Source organism: Pongo pygmaeus, chromosome 6 (genome assembly GCF_028885625.2).
Source record: "Pongo pygmaeus isolate AG05252 chromosome 6, NHGRI_mPonPyg2-v2.0_pri, whole genome shotgun sequence".
NCBI lineage: Eukaryota > Metazoa > Chordata > Mammalia > Primates > Hominidae > Pongo > Pongo pygmaeus.
Window position 1 is genome coordinate 83,267,168 of NC_072379.2, and position 17,802 is coordinate 83,284,969.

The 17,802-nt window shown below is 35.9% G+C and overlaps 1 protein-coding gene across 7 annotated transcripts in view; it reads left to right on the forward strand.

Moving 5' to 3' along the window:
• The window catches only part of SGCE (sarcoglycan epsilon), a 70,880-nt gene that overhangs the window by 1,116 nt on the left and 51,962 nt on the right, over window positions 1-17,802 (forward strand). For 2 of the 7 annotated variants that reach the window (XM_054494451.2, XM_054494452.2), the window contains exon 2: window positions 15,666-15,773. The exons of the other annotated variants lie outside the window; for them this stretch is intronic. In XM_054494451.2, the coding sequence (XP_054350426.1) occupies window positions 15,666-15,773 (108 nt within the window). The remainder of the gene's footprint in view (window positions 1-15,665; window positions 15,774-17,802) is intronic. 7 annotated transcript variants of the gene reach the window in all.

Here is a 17,802-nt window from a genome sequence, read left to right on the forward strand (position 1 = left end):
ACGTTACATTTTCCTAAATCTTGTATGGTGAATGAATGCGTTTAGTCACGGCAACCCCACGTTTAATCCTTTACAGCGGGTTGCCGAGATTCGGCCACAAATATTTGCGTGCATTTGTACTATGAACATACATATTTTATGTCAGGGAAATTGCAGTGGCTGATAAGACGTTAAAATTCTGATGAGGAAGGATGCTAAATAAAACCTTAACGCGGATTCCCATCTAAGCGCCTCAGTGTTAGGCGCTTGGGAAACTGACAATCTGTTGATGATCTTAGTAAAACAAGTTTAAGTTAAAAGGGAAAACCAAATTGTCTACAGCTGAGTTAGGTTTCTGAAACACAGATGAAACGCTTTCATATTTGAAGAGCAAAATTGAGCACATTTTAGTAACATTGCTACGGATTATTTTATACTTGGAATATCAATAAGAATTTGACTTATTGTCATAACAACGTTGCAGACACCGCACTTTAAAAGCGAGCCTTTCTAGGAATAAACAAAACTGTAGCCCAATTACTGAGATTTTACTTTTTATTAGAGATAAAATATCCACTGTCCGGAATATGAATGAATGAAATGCAGCTTTTTAACAAAGACATTTCCCTAGGAAGTTGAGTGAACACAATTATACTTTTTAGAAGTGACTTTTAATTTAATCTTTAGGATGTTCACCCTCTTCTGCAAGATAGAATAATTCCAGGATTTCTTATGCTTGGTAGAGTACTGTTCTGGTGACCGCTGTCAAATTCTTACCAGTTTTGTTTGTTTGTTTAAATTCGAAAGTTACTTCACCTAGTTAACTGAGACATTATTTTTCTAAAAATTGAAATTTAAAACCAGTATAGATGAAAAGCAGGAAAAATTAAAGTTCAAAAATCCATCTTAAGAATTTAAAAGTTTGAACAAGTTTGAACCAATTTGATTTTTTCATTTCAAAATGCTAACCAGGACTTTTTTAAAAAACGTAATGAGTATTTTACCATAATAAAAGTAATTTCAGGTCATTGTACAAAATTCAGGAGAGAAAACCCTAGAAAACTCTAAAGAAAAGGTCACCTGTAACCTATTCACCCTGCAATAACACCAGTAAACACTATAGAGTCTGCTTTTTCAGACGTTCTCTATGCATATATAGGTAGCCATACAATAAATATTTTTCATAGGATTGCAGTTAAATACTTTCTAAAAGTTAAAAACAAGATCAAATTAATTCTCCTTGATTATTTTCTTTCCAAAGAGCCTTTAAATGTTAAATAACATTAAGTTTGCAGAGCTTTCTTTAAAGGAAATAATATTAATTAATTTTTAATTAAAATTTTAAATGAACAACCTTAGTACATAAATACTTAAAACAAGAAAACTGAGAATTTTCTCTCATCTCACTATTCTAACATATTGTAGTTTTTTATTCCTCTACATATGAAAATATTTTCACTTTGCTTAGAAATAGAATTTTCTAAGGGAAAAAACAGCATCAATATATAAGTAATTTAGATAAAACCTTTTTGTTATCCAAAAAACAAAACAATATTAAAAATAAAACAGAAAGATAACATTAATAGAGCAATACTTTAGGTAACATTTTTGTGTTGTCTAGAACAACAAAAATTTTCAAAACCAAAACCAAAACAATATTAATAGATAAGAACTTTAAACATATTTTGGATATTTAATATCTATGTGAATATTGGATTTTCTCAGATATTTATTTCTGGTGTTGACTATTTCTGCCCATTTTGCACAGGGTTGCATATACAGCAAAGAGGAGTTGATGTATATTATTTATTTTATCAAATAATAACTGGGCTTTGTATTTAGACATTTTATCTATTTTTATGAGAGTTTGCTGTAGATCTACGAAGCTGTGGATTTAACACCTATATTTAACTTTTACTATGGTAAGAAAATTGTATTTCAAAACAAAGTGGGATTTTCACTTGTTAGATAATAACTAGACTTTCTCTTTGGACATTTTACCCATTTAATGAAAATTTGCCATGTATTTATAAAGCTGTTGAAGTTACCTTATGTATTTAGCTTAAGTTCTAGGGTTTTAGAAAAACGATTTCAAAACAAACTGGAATTTTCACCTGTAAAATAGTAATTGTACTTTCTATTTGGACATTTTATCCCTTTTTAATGACAATTTGCTATAGATCTATGAATCTGCTGACTTACCACATATATTTGGCTTAATTTCTAATATAGAGAAAATATATTTCTAAGCAAAGTAAAATTTTCAGTTGTCAAATAATAACTGGACTTTCTATTTGGACACCTTATTCATTTTTAATGACAATTGCTATGGATTTACGAACCTGCTGACTTACCACCTGTATTTGGCTTAAGTTCTGGTATGGTAGGGAAAATTTATTTCTAAGCAAAGTAGAATTTCCAGTTGTCAAAGAGTAAGTGGACTTTGTATTGAACATTTTATCCATTTTTACAACAGTTTGCTATAAATCTAAAAGCTGTTGATTTGCTTCATGTATTTTACTTAACCTATAGTATGGTGGATAAATTGCATTTCTAAGCAAAGTGGCATTTTCACTTGTCTCACAGACATTGAAAATAAGGGACAACACCAGAAAAAACTGGTTAGGGATAACCTCGAAGAAATAAAGATAACATGTATCCAGTTTCTAACACTAGTTTTCCACTGGTGAAAATCATGCAGTACACAAAATATTGAAGTAGTGAAGAAATCCTGACTTGTTAAAAAAAATTCCCAAGTCAAATATTCAGATTGTTTCTGATTCTAATAAGTGCAGTATTTATAGATCATATTTTCTCCAAAATACCCAGCCACCTTCTTCCTTTTTCTTTTTTGCTAATTATCTGTAATCTACCCAAATCCTTTCCTTAAAATTTACCCTTCCATATTCTGTAAACACCTAAATACATATTCTAACACTTATTTCCTACCTCCAGTGTAAAAAAATGACTCTAGGGGAATTGATGATATGGGTCTGTGTTCGTTAGAAATTCTTGGGCTGGAGGGGAGATCGCTTAGTCCATAGCTTCACAGAAATATCAATATGATGGCTGTTTTCTTTCTGTCCCTCTCAACCTCCCCAGCAGAGACAGACAGACAGACAGACAGATGTGAGGGGCATGCATAGACTAACACACACTCCATTCAGGCTTTTTCTAAACTTCGGAATCCAGTTCTCCAGTCTGTTATCTCCCTGATTTCCAGAAATATTAAGCCTAAAGTAGCAGTACGAGAAACAAAAAAAATGAAGAAAAAGCCAGTGTTTCTAGGTATCAACAAGTCTTTTCAAGTGAATATGTTTCTGATTCAAGTTTTCAGGTTGATAGGATCAGATAGAATCTCAACGCTCTTAAATGCTGTTTCACATGGATTGCTTCCAAGCTAAATTCTCTCTTCATAATTCCCAATGTTTTAAATTCTGTAACCGTATTAAAGACAGTATTAAGTAAAAAACAAATCTCCAGTTTCCACAGACTGACTCTGGAACAACCATTTCCATTGATGTTGTATCCCTTCTAGTCTTTGTTCTGTGTACATAAATATTTTTATATAATTATAATTTTAATATGTATAGATTTCTTACACTTTGTTTTGAAAGGTAAGTTAATCCTGCTTTCTGCAAAGCATTTGTCAAGGATGCAGGATGCTCTTGTGTATGAGGTGGTGTGCAGATTAATTAGCAGTATTGCTGTGTGAGCGGGAGGCAGACTGAACCAGCACCGGCGAGGTGTATACGTTCTTGGGTTTGGGTCAGGGTATTGTCCCTGGTTAAGAATCATAAGTCTTTGCCCTGAGTTTTCTCTTCCTCAGCATTTGTACGAATGACTTTGATGAAGATCTAAGAGGCTTGCTTTAAAATCCATGGATGAATTGAAAAGGGATAGCTGTTAGAAATAGATAACAATTTAGAGTTAACATGGTTTTTAAGTGGGCTGCAATGCTGTGCTGAAAGCAAAAAATATTTTATAGTAGTAAATGCATCATAATTCATTGGTATGGAAGTATGGAGATGACTTTGTATGGTGGCAGTTCTTTAGGAAAATGAAGGTTAATATGAACCAGTGGCATGATATGGTTGCAAAAGAAAAAAAAATTAGTTAGGTTCTGGTAGTAGTATAGTGTCCATATGTCACAAAAATTAATAGTACCCTGCTCTAATCAACCACATCTGTAGTATTGTGTCCATTTCTGGCTGTCACATTTAAAGAGAGATTTTGACAAATTAGACAACTTCCAGAGCAGTCCATGGGGATGTTGAAGGGTCTGGCAATCCTGTCATAGGAGGTATCCTCACAGGGTCTGGAAGTGTTTAACTTGAGGAGACTAAACAGTCAACATGAACTCTCTGATGTTTGCTTCGGAAAGTAGAACTAGCATCGGTGGGTTAAAGGTACAGATAGATTTCAACATGAGGCCTTCCTAACATTGCAGCTCAACAAAACAATCAACTTTATTTATTCTGTTCTTTAAATATCAGAAATATTCACCTTTCTTGCAATGGATATTTAACTTGAAGACCTTGATAACATTTTAGTGTAGACCTGAAAGATAATTGTGATGAGAACATTTTATTTTTTCTGATAAACTGTCTAGCCCTATGTGTTGCAAGTTCATTTCTTACAGCTTGAAAATAGCTGCAACAGGGTAATTTAACACACACCCTCCTATCTCTCCCATTCTATTTCAAACATGAAAACCTGAGGAGAAAATGAAAGATTCCTTTTCCCCCTGCAAAGTGTCTTAACTTGCTTAATTTGCTTCCTAGAATTACTCTTTCCTGGAATTTCTTGCTGTGTCCAAGCAGGCTACTGGGGCTGAGTGGCCGTGGATGCCGAGGGTACCTAGGGCTAGAGGGGGCAGGCTGTTTGCTGGAGCTCAGCTGCCTCTTCTCCAGAGGGAAATAAGGTCCCTTCTGCAACCTCCCCTCCCTTGTGATGTATCTCCCTACAAAACTTAAGTTACAATTTTTAGCTTTTACATAGCAAAATAAAATATTTTTATCAAATGTTTTTAACTTCTGTCCGTTTCAGGTTAGCCTGGTTTCTGCCTGGCTTAAGGGCACATTCTTAGTGTCTCAAACATGTCTTGAGGCAGATATTTCTTTCCTGTATGGTGATCTGCCTATTGATTGTTTATTTTGGTTAGTATATCAAACTTTGAAAATATGATTTCTTAAAATGAATTTGTGGAGTATACAGGGCTCCTTACACGACCCCTTTTGTGAGTAGTTTCGGATTCTACAGAAGCTATTTTTATACCCTGGAGTTATTAGTTCTTGCAAACTAAGAAGTCCAATGAGAGAGGTGAAGAAATGATAGAAAAATTCTTCTGTCATATTTTCTAACTTTTCCCTGCAGCTTTCACTTCTGCCTCACACTTAGAACTTTCTCCTCCACTCCAGTTGTTAGGTCAGAAATGCAGTCACTTTCACTCTGACTGTATGAAGTATATTTCTAATGTTGAACAACTTTCTCTTTTCCTTATTCTCTCTTTTATAAAAGGGCCCCGTGCACTTTTGTGGGATTGTAATAATGCAAACAGCAATTTGCGATGGCTTGCATCCGTGTTGTTGAAGATGCCACGGGCGTTCTTGGGCTGAGTTCATATTTCCAAGACAGAAAAGCTCAAAGATGAGTTTCTGGCTTGTCAACGCTCAGCTGATCTACAGGCGGCTACTTGTAATTCCTTGAATGCAGTGCTTGCTTTCTCTGGCTCCGGCTCCCCTGCTTTGGAAGTAATAATCCCCAGTGTCTACATTTTAAAACTTAAAGATGTTACCTTGGGAAATAAATAGGTAGCCTCAAAACATTAGTTGCTGGCATGATTATTGTTATATTCTTGGAAACAATATGTTAGTAAAAGCTACAGTGCTGTTTTCTTGTTTGGTCACTCTTTGGTAGAATTTTTTTTTTTTTTTGTACCTTCATGTAAGAATTTTTATGCAATAGCAGTTTAAGTGCATTTTATTATTTAAAAACCACTCGTGTTTAGCACATTTCACTTTGTATCTAATTGTCTTAGACTAATCAATTTTTTGGAATAGATCTTTGGCATCCTGTACCACGGGAATCGCCACGGCATCTGTTGTGACATGTACGCAGACTTTCTTTTCTGATAAAGGAAGCCGCTCATTTAAAAAATGTATAGGAGTTAGGCAGCTCTGGTATGAATTCTTTCCCATTCTTTAGCTTTTCACTTCCTTATCTGGTCACCACTTTGATTATTATGGAGATTTGGGGTTCGCTGCAAATTTGAAAGAAGGGATCACAGTAATTTTCTTACAGCAGTTAAAGTGGAATATTTGTTACCTATTTCTTCAGCAGTATGCATGGAAGTATAGTTGCTCTTTTACCTTGGAAAGCAAAATAAGAGAAAAAATAGCCCTGAGGTTTTTTGTTTCTCCTTCTTAGCAAATTCATGTTTCTTGCTGTGCAGTAAAATGACATTGGCTTTTCTCTTCTATGAAATAGTTGATCAGTGTAACACTTTTAACATCTTTCATTTTCTGTAGTTACTGGGTTCATTCTCATGAAAGACCAGTACTGCAGAAGTAGAAACAGAACAGATTACTACATGTGCTTATCAGAATTTGAAATGTACAGTATTATTTTTTGTCTAACCGTTTTACTGCTAGAAGTCTAGCTTACAGATATAATGGTGAAGGTGCTTCAAAGATACAGATAAGGATTTTTATTATAGTATTGATAATCATAATTAAAAAACTAGAAAAAATCCTGGTCATCTTTACTAATTAGTAATTCTTTTTTTTTTTTTTTTTTTGAGACAGAGTTTTGTTCTTGTTGCCCAGGCTGGAGTACAATGATGAGGTCTTGGCTCACTGCAGCCTCCACCTCCCGGGTTCAAGTGATTCTCCTGCCTCAGCCTCCCAAATAGCTGGGATTACAGGCACCCACCACTAGGCCCAGCTAATTTTTTTGTATTTTTAGTAGAGACGGAGTTTCACCACGTTGGCCAGGCTGGTCTTGAACTCCTGACCTCAGGTGATCCTCCCACCTCAGCCTCCCAAAGTATTGGGATTACCGGTGCGAGCCACCACACCCGGCCAGTAATTCCTTTATTCATTCATTTTTTTGAGTGTTGACTAGTTTTGAGACCCCATGCTGGATGCTAGGGAATACACAGCTCGGCTATCATGGAACTTTTTACACTAGTGGAGTTGACAAAGCACAGGGTTTTTTTCAAGATTATTTGATTAATCAAACAATTACACATATAAATGTGCCCTTAAAACTATGGTAATTGCTAAGAACCTGACTAGAACTTGTAAGTAGAGGATTTGGCCAGATAGGGGGTTTAAGGAAGGCTTTTCCAAGGAAGTACTCAGATCTTAAGGATGAGTAAATATTAGTAAGGAGGGACGGTATATATGAGGTAAAAGGAAGACCTCTGTAGAGGCCCTGGGGCAGGTTGAATATGGTAAACAGAAAGTGCTAAAAGAAGTCCAGTGGAGTTGGAGCAGAAAAAGGGTGAGCACAATGTTAAATGAGGCTAGAGAGGAGGTCAGGGAACAAATTTTGCAGGACCTGGTAGACAACCTTAAAGGGTTTAATCTTTATACTAAGAGCAATGGAAAAATCTTTGCAGGGATTTAACCAGGACATGATCAGATCTGCATTTCAAAAAGAGCACTTTAGCTGTTTGTGAGGAAAAGGTTGGAGGGGTCAGAATAGCTTGCAGCAGACTAGTTAGCTCCTTTAGTAATTGAGGATAGAGTTGATGACCTTGTGGGCTAGGGTGGTGATGGGGAGATGAAGATAAGAGGGATATTTTAGGGGGTAAAAACCAACAGGAGTGAGTGTTGCATTGAATTTGGTGCTAAGTTTGTCGGGAGGAGATTTCAAGGATGATTTCCAGATTTCTGTCATCTACATGAGGACAGATGGTGGTGCCACACACGGGATGAAGAAGGCTGGAATAGGATCAGTTTTTAAGGGAAAGATTATGGGTCCTAATTTGGACAAGCTTAGTTTGAGGTGATGATAAATAAATTATGATTGAGACACATAGCAGAAAATGATGTAGCCTTAAAATGTGCTATCATGTAAACATGTTCAAGATATTTTCTAAGTGAAAAAATGTGATCATATTATGCAAAAAAGAGCACGGTATGTGTTTTTGTGTGTACACACGTAGAATATGGAAAGACACCAAGACGATTAAGGGTAGATACGCTAGGCAGTGGCATTGGTGGGATGGCAACAGGGATATGAGAGAGAACATTTATATTTTGTACCCTCCTGGTTATACTATTGGAAAGTATCATAAGACAATGAGAATGTATGGATTTTTATAATTAAGGAAATTAATAACAATTTAAAGCAAACATACAATATAAGAATATTTCTTTTTTAGAGGTTACTTAGTTGGAAAGATCATGTGAGTGTTGTTATATTTTTTATTGTGAACAGAAATTTTTCCTGCAGCTTTACATCCCTAACCCAATAGCTCATACACTTGGCTTTTTAATCCTTTTCCACTAGATTACACTATTACACTAGATTTTATATTGCCTGTATACTGTTTTGTATTCTGCTTTTCACTAATTTTATTATTTTCACAATAGTCCAACATTGTGCAAGTGAGGACATTAAATTGTAATGGTGCATATAACTGTTGCTTATATGCATTGTTTTTGTTAAAGTTTCCACTGGTGTTCCTGTTTCATCTGAGATATATAGTTCTGTTCCCATGAGTGGAAACCCAAACTTATCTTCTCAGGCTATTTGAGCAAAAGAGCAGAAAATACCAAGAGAAGTGAGTAACCTTCCCTTCTCCATTAACTATTCTGTCAAACCAAACTTCTTATATTGAACATTTAACTTTCCACTCAATTTTGATATTGTGTTTAATGCAGTTGAGTCTTGCTCACACATAACTTTTTGCTTTTGTTGTATTGTTTCCTCCGAATAGATATCTAAAAGCTTATGAGAGTCAGAATATAAATATCGATGTAATTCATTTCTTATTACATCAGGCTTCCCTCAAAAGGGTTAAACTGTAGCCCTCAACTTGGCTGAGTGCAGAGAATGAGGACTGGCTGAGATGCCATCTTTTTAGTCCTTGGGCAACCATGTTGTGGAGTTTGGTATGGCTGTTGCCTCTTCTGAGTAGCCTCTACAGTTGACTCTACTATATGTTTCTATAGAATATCATTTTTCATATGTGTCATGATTGTGGAAAAAAGTGAGAGTGCAGTATTATTATATAATGCCACCTGTAGTGATGACAGTTTTTTTTCATTTGAAGATATATTTTTAAAAACGATTGTATTTAAAGAAATCCAAAATTTTCTTCAAATTAGTTGAAGAGTAAATGTAATAATAGTTTTCATTTTTTGGGGACATGATTATATGCTAGGCATTCTTCTAAAGTTCTTAAATACATTATGTCATTTAATACTCAACAGTATGTCACTGATATGGGTACTATTCTATTCCAGATGAAGCACAGAAACATTGAGTAACTTGCCCAATGGACAAAAATTAGGATTTGAACCCAGACATTCTGTCTGTAAAGACTGATGTTAAACACTACCTTTCTGCACTACAGTTTTATTTCACTCTAAAGTCTCTTATATCTAATTTTTTTAGCTGCTTCTGGCATTCTTCATTTAAAGCCTTGCTGTAACATTTCTTTTAGGATTATCTTTTCCCAACTCCTTTCAGAGGTTGGGGTAAACAGTCCTCCTCAGTAAAGCCATTTTTTTCCCCATAGGTTCCAAAACTTAAAGCTTTCTTCTTTCAACAAATTGTTTTTGTTCTTGTTTTGGTGCCCATAGTGCATGAGATTAATTTCCACTGCACAGCAATAGCATAGTAATGGTGATGGGAACTTTGGCTTTCTATATGAAAAAATATATATAAATAAAAATGTATATATCATTTTGTGTAAGTACATTCTTTGATTGCACAACAAAATCACCTAATAATGCATTTCTCAAAAAGTACCCCCATTATTAAGCAATGCATGACTGTATTTGGGGGTGGTATTGATGTGTTCATGACATAGACTTTGCAGTCAGCCATGAAATGGGTTCAAAATTCAACTCTGCCACTTAGTAAACATAAGACCTGGGGTGAGTTAACATAATTTTCTTAAACTTGGTAGTCTCATTGTAAAATAGAGTGAATACTACCTACTTCACATAGTCATTGTAAGGATTACATTAGTTAATATGTGTACAACCCTTGGTGTAGTATCCAGCACTTAGTATTTAAGACATTGTAGCTAAAGAAGAGAAGTAATGGTCAACCTACATTTTTTAGAGAGAAAAATGTAAAAACAATGTTTTGATGTAGGAAATAATTTTAAAAGAAATGAGGAGAATTGCATAAAAGAAGGGAAGAGAAAAACGTAGAGGGTCAGGGAGCAGCGTAACAACTTGGATGGGGATGGTAAGAGAAGGGAAGGGATGCCTGGACACGTGAGCTATATAACCAACTTCTGAAAACAAAGTCTTCCATCCCCCTTACAGTGGAATATGAAAGAGATGAAGTAGTGGACAGAGAAAGACTTGACAGTTTGCTTTTAAGGTGAGTATGATAATCAGATTAAATTTCATTTGGCATATCCGGCTGTTTACTTGGACAGTGATGTCTGAATAAGTTATTATTTATTATTTCCATTCCTTGATATTCTGATTAGCTCGTCAGCAATCAGTCACTATTCACAGCTCTTCAATTACTTTTATTAAATAGCAATCCTCTCCTCCCCCAGTCAGCAAATTATTCAGTTTGGGAAACAGTAGTATCTCTTCAGAGAGTGCTTGCCCCAGGCCAGATGAAATGTAGTCATGCCACTACAAGACTCAAAATGAATCATGGAATCTTAAGACAAACTTTAACTGTCATATGGTTTCTATGGAAGGTGAAGGCATGCCAGCCACCTTTGGATTAATTTAGGCTTTGATAATTTTGAAGGGGGAACATTGAAAAGATGATTAAATTATGTACAGTGATATCCTGGCTAATTGTGTGAATGCCTTCTTAGCTTGGGCTTTGTAAATGCAAGATGCATATGATGTTTTGTTTTTGGGTTTATGAACTAGAGTAAAACTCACACCCAGATATAATTGTAACGTAGATTACCATGAACCTGGTGAGCACAGTGGCGTTCTCTTCCTTTTAAGATTCCTGAGGATAGTCCAGTGTCTTTGGAGGAAGTCCAAGAACCAGTCTCTACAAGGTTGACTTATCTTTACACATTAGAGTTAATCTTGAAAAGTTATAGGTAGGATAAATATTTTAAATATTGAGTCATATTTTTCCATCCTAGAGAAATCCATTCTCACATAAAAAAATGCATTGGTCCTTTTCTAATGAAAATTAAACTTTAAAATACTGGCCTTTTTCAATGAGTATTCTGTACTTGTCAATGTACAGAATACAATACTTTTCTATATGAGAAGTTAGTCAAGTGGATCCATGATATTGGACACACAATTAAAAATAAATAGTTATTTCCCTATTATTAAAGTTTCTCCCTCAATATGTGGGACTTGGTTTAAGCACATCATTTGTGGCATCGTGTCTTGCCTTTAGTGATATTGCCTGGGGAGTAGAGCCATAAAACATTGTCCTTTTATTGAGATTTATTGGACTTCAGTCTTCTGTGGTCAAAATAGGACTTCATCTGGATCAATACAAACTTTTAAAAAATGAATGTGTTCAAAAGCAGTGCTGGCCTTGAAATACAGCAACGTCTGTGTGTTGTGTTTAAACTATTCTACCCTGCCTGTCTGTTTAAACAATTGAGACACCAATTCAGTTTGCTTTTTGAATCCTGTAAAAGCCAACTAGACTGCCCTTATACAGGACCTGGAAAGTATGAGCAATGATGCATTGATTCACTAGCCAAGGACATGTAGTGGTGTTAAATCTTATGCTGGGTTAGTCGGTTTCTAAAAGCAAGAGTGTGAGAAAAAATTCCATAGACCTAAAGTTATCCTAGTAAATCCTTTAAATCACCCATAAGGTATAATATGTGTAGTTTTGTGTATAAAACTCTGAACAATAATTCTTTTGCACAACATAGTCTGAGAACCACTGAGCTAGAATAAAGGAAGGAACAAAAGAGAAGCTGCCTGGGCACTCAACCCATTCTTTCTTTATGGTAACTACCCAGTTCATGGAGAAGTGGAGAGTTCTATAGAGTGTCTGCTTGCCTGCAGGATTTACTTCATTATGCTTTAAGATTAAGCCCCTGTAATCTTCAGACACATTAACAGATGATTTGGTTTTGTAAGGATTGAATTAGACAGTATACATGAAAGCACCTTGCTCAGGAGCTGGTGATGGGAAGCAGTTAAATCTAAATGTTGCTTGTCATATCCACACATACATTGTTCTTTGGAACATTGTAGAGAAGAATTTGGCCACCTGTTTCTTGTGCTTCTAGTTGGGATATTCCACTATCCAGCAAGGTCTTGCATGTTTTTACAAATTGATTGTATCTGTAAATCATTTGGAGGTTGGAATGGGTAGGGTTTTCAGGTAATAGTTTATATTTCTTTGGGTTCTGTAATGGCTCCTCTGTCTTCTAGAGTTCACAGTTTTGTATATGAATTACCTGACGGAATTATGTAACCCACCTACCTAGACTCTCCATGGTGGAGTCATGAATATGTGTTTTAGAATTTTTTACTATGTATATTTTTGGGGTACATGTGAATATGTATTTTGGGGGAGCTGCCTACGTGATTCCTATGTAACCAGCACGTTGCTTTTGGAACACAGCCATCAGGAAAACCCTGGGGGTGGAGTATTTTGCCATAAGAGACTATTAGCATTTCCAATCCTGTTTTAGCTTAAATTATTGGGAAATGTCTCCTGTATTATTCATCTAGTTTTAAAAATACGTAACTTCAGTTATTAAATAAACCATTTATTAGAGAAATTCATAAGATTGGTCATTTAGTAGATAAAATTAATATTCTTAATTTGACATATTTTTTAAATTGAATACAAATTCAGTAGCTTATTTTGGGGGGTGCTGGGGATTTTGATTTGTACTCCTAGGTGTCACTGACATGATCACCTGAGGTTTTGTTTGTTTTTAATAACCTGGGTTTAACAACTTTTTAAAATTTTAATTATGGATATGTAATAGTTGTACATATATAAAGGGTGCCTGTGACATTTTGATACAAGCATACAATGTGTAATGATTAAGTCTGTAACCTCGGTTTTAGCCGGCTGCAGTGGTCCCAGCAGTGGTTGTAGTCCTAGCTACTTGGGAAGCTGAGGTAGGATGATTGCTTGAGCCCAGGAGTTCTAGTCTAGCCTGGGCAACATAGTGGACCCCATCTCTAAAAACACTACTACTACTACTAATAATAATAATCTGGGTTTTGAGTTGTATTCTTTTCTCATTTTGAAGGGTTGGATTTTTCATAATTTAGTTTAAGTTCAGATTTTTACTGAAAATTCAGTTTGAAAAGGAAATATGCCTTTTATTTCTGATTTATTAAGGTGGGGAGCTCTTCTAAAGTTAAGTTTGCTGTACCCCACTAACTGTTGCTGTCTTCACTTTCCTTTCCTTTTCTCATGCCCAAAGTATTTTCCTTACTTCCACATGCTTGGTCCTACCCATTCTACCTTTTCTTGCATTGTATCTTATCAGTTATGCTCCTGTTCTTTATCCTTAATCTCTTCCCCGCTTATATCTTTTCCTCTATTTAGATACAAAATATGTCATCCCTACTAAAATAACCAACCTTCTGTCCACCTTGCTACTCTTCAGTCTATCATTTGATCTTTTTGCTTCCCTATTCTGATCAGTGTTCTTGAAAGATTAACTGTAATTTCTGCATCTACATCTTGACCTTTTGCAGTTTGGCTTCTACTCTCACCACTTTATCGGAACTCCACTTTCAAGGAGTCACCAGTAACTTCTCACTTTTCAAATCTAGCAGTCTTTTCTAAGCTCTCATCCTCTTTGACCTTTTTGCAGTAAGAGAGGATGTTGATCACACTCTCCTTGACATCTCTCTTCTATTGGCTTATGTGACTCTTCAGACTTCATTTTTCAACCTCTGTGACTGCTTCTCTCTTCTTTCTTTGCTGAATCATCCTCTGCTTTTGATATGTTAATGTATTTATTAACATGTTGTTTTGCTTTTGCTGTCCCTCTTACCTTTTGAGCATTCTTTCTTACTGCATTTCAGGTCCAGAAGTTAGGACAGGCCGGGTGCGGTGGCCCACACCTGTAATCCCAGCACTTTGGGAGGCCAAGGTGGGCGGATCACCTGAGGCCTGGAGTTTGAGACCAGCCTGCCCAACATGGTAAAACCCTGTCTCTACCAAAAATACAAAAATTAGCCAGGCATGGTGGTGCACACCTGTAGTCCCAGCTACTCCAGAGGTTGAGGCTGGAGAATCTCTTGAACCCAGGAGGCGGAGGTTGCAGTGAGCCGAGATCGTACCACTGCACACCAGCCTGGGCAATAGAGCAAGACTCCATCTCAAAAAAACAAAAACAAAAAAACAAAACAAACACACAGAAGCTAGGACAAATCCCATGGGCAATTCTTGGGCTGAGCCGAATCCACAAGGAACTTACCTAAAGTAGCCCAAGGGAGGATAGGAGGGAGAGCCAATATTGTAATCAGAAAAAATGTTGCCCAAATCTATCATGTCTAAAATGTAAGGGTGAAAAATCAGAGAGTAGACGCAGATTGGCAGTTTGGATGATGAGAAACAGGATCGATGAATGGGTCAAGAACAGGAACATATATTTGCTCCAGATCACTTACTATGTAAGAGCCTGATGTATGTTACCAGGGACATGGTATCTTTAAGGAATCACACTAGGGCTTTGGCTTCAATAATCATTTCTCTGGAGAAGAACTTTAAATCTGTATGTGAAGCCCCATTATATTATCTTCTTCTCAGATAGTTTCACCTAGATGTCCAACTAGTACCCTAAGTTTAACATATCCTGAATCAAACTAATCATCTTTCTCTTGAAACTGACTTTTCTGAGGTTCCTAATGTATTGCTATTCTATGTCATTCTAGATAAAAAATTCAAAGGCGTCTTTGATTCTCCTTTTATCCCTACACCTAGCAGTTTGAAAAAATATTGTCAGTATTATCTCCATGTTGTCTTGTAATTGGCACCACTTTTTGTTTCCTTGTGCTTCACCCTGACTGCTATCTGACACTCTTGCAGTAGCCCCTATTTAGTATTCCTTAACCCCATCCTAGTCATTGCTGCCAGTGTGAGGAAAATTCAACTGTGAATTTAAAAGCTACTTTAAACTTAACACAACATTCCTAGCCAGAGCTAATTGCTTCCCCATTTGTGTTCTTATAGCACGTATGCTTTCTACCATTTGTGTGTATAATTAGTATGATTTATTATATATGTGTGTGTGTATATGTATGTGTATGTATGTATATGTATATGTACATGAATTGCCAATCCCCATAGATTGTAAGCTCCTTCAGGGGCAGGAACTATGCCTTGGTTGTCTTGTATCCCCACATACTCCTTGTATTGACATACAACAAATATTTGCAGACTAGAATTAAACAGTTAGCTGGGCTGGAAGGAATCTGATCCCAGTTAATTGTAGGTGATCTGTGACAGTCATTTTAACATGACATTAATTTCATTTTTTTGTACATTTGTTTTATTCTGAAAAGCTTTTTTATTAAGCTGTGCTGATGGCATAAATGGAACAGTTAACTGGAAGACCAGACAGGCCAACAATTTTATTATCAGCAGAAAAATGGCTGCTGGGATGAAAGATGGTGAGTTTAGGTTGTAAATCTAAATCCCTTTGGGGGAGCCAATTAAATGTCTGCTTCCAATAGTCTCTTTCCTTTTTTAGTCATGTGTGGCTTTTTGTTGTTGTTGTTAGTAAGTCTGAAAAAATAAAATTTTGTTTTCCTAATCTTCTAAAACTTCTGTTTTAGATCCTCTGTGTTCTTAATCCATTATTTTTCAAGTCCTTTTCCTTGGCTGTAGCTTTGCCCTTTTTAAAGAAAAACTAAAAACCATTCCTATGTTTTTAACCTACCTTTTATCCAGTCACTAGCTTGCCACTTATAAAAATTGTCCTACTGTGTTTACTATAACAAGTTATTTATAATATTGAAAAACGTACATTTAACATGTATCATTTTAAATAGCATGTATGTAACCTTGGAAAAATAATCATATTTTGGTTAATTTTGGATGATTCTTGTTGCAAAACCAAACTGATATGTTTGCTATTACTTAGTGGCACTTGTTTTCTATTGGAAAGATGACTTGACCTGTAAATGATTGATTGATCCTTCTAAATTTTTCTTCAGTATCTATAAATGTGACCATCAGCAGTATTCCAGGACCTTTGAAATAACGCATTTCATTAGGGAGAAAAGGCATTACTTAACAGTCAAAATATTAGTTGTTTTCAAAATATCAGTTACCATTATGAACTTGCACTTAATATTTCTTTTTTTTTTTGGCTTTATGATCCTTCACACAGAATATTAACTACATGTGTTCATGAACATCAGCAGAATAGTAGTTTCTCTAACTTTGGAGCAACCAAAGTGCCTATAAAAATAATAGTAATGTTAAAATGTTTTCAAAAGAACAGTAATTTTATGTGATAAGACGATAATGCCAGATGAAACCTGCTGGGTACTTGTAGGATTGATTCCTGGCTTACTTCATTTTCTTCATACATCTCTGAAGTTGGGCATCACTAACATTTTTATAGCTGGAACCAAATTATTCTTCAGCTGGACACTTCTACCCCCAGATCTCTTTCACAATGGGACAAAGTTTCCCAACATCTATTTTCTCAAGTGACTTTGAAACAAACCTACAAATACCTGTGTATTTTTAAGGAATTTTCCTTGCTAAGATCTGTAAGAAAAGATACATAGAGTTTCATACAAATAACTTCTCATGAAAAGAGCACAAAAATTTGTTTTAAAAAGCACTAGACGCACTTGTTCCAGGACACAGTCCCATGATCTCATAGTTCTTTTCCCCACATTCTCTTTAGATATTGCCATCAGATTCTCCCAAGTTCCTTCAAGGGAATCACCCCTGATTACACCCTTATCTGGCTGGTTTCTTGAGCAAGCTGAGGGCCATCGGCTTCTTTGACACAGTCACTCTTCCTTTTTTCGAATCTATTTTCTGGTTATGGGTCCCCGGTGTCCTTCACTGTTGCAATCTGCACTGCACTTCTGCTCTGTCATCTCCAAAGGACTTGGGACATGCCCTGGTTCCTTGTGCCTCACCTAAGATCTCTGAAGACTCTTCCTCTGGACTTCACATCATTTTTCACTAGATTGCAGTCATCCCTTTTCTTCAGTCTTTTCTCTTTAGCTTTGATCCCTGGAACCTCTATCCTCTCTGAGCATGCCTCTCTCTCCTCTTGCTGTTTGATTTGCCAAAAAAAAAAAAAAATACTCTCTCAACAGCTGCTACACTCAGCAGAGTCATCTATTATGGTGCTGTTCTCAGGGAAGTGCATTTCAAGACCTTGACATATAGTGTCATCTAGAATCTCTAAGAGACGCCAGTCTCTTCCTGTTTCAAACTTCATACTGTCATTGAACCTCACACTGATTTCCTCCTTGGGACCCAAGAGATAACTAGAGTTTTCAGAATAGAAATGATCACTCCATCTTGAATCTACTGAGGTAACGAGTTTAGATTATCACATTTTCTTATTTCATCAGTTTAGCTTGATCTCATCCTTTAGATTATTTTTCTTTCTTCTCATCCTGTTTATATCCTATCATTATAGTTCTGAATTATCAAGATACCTTATAC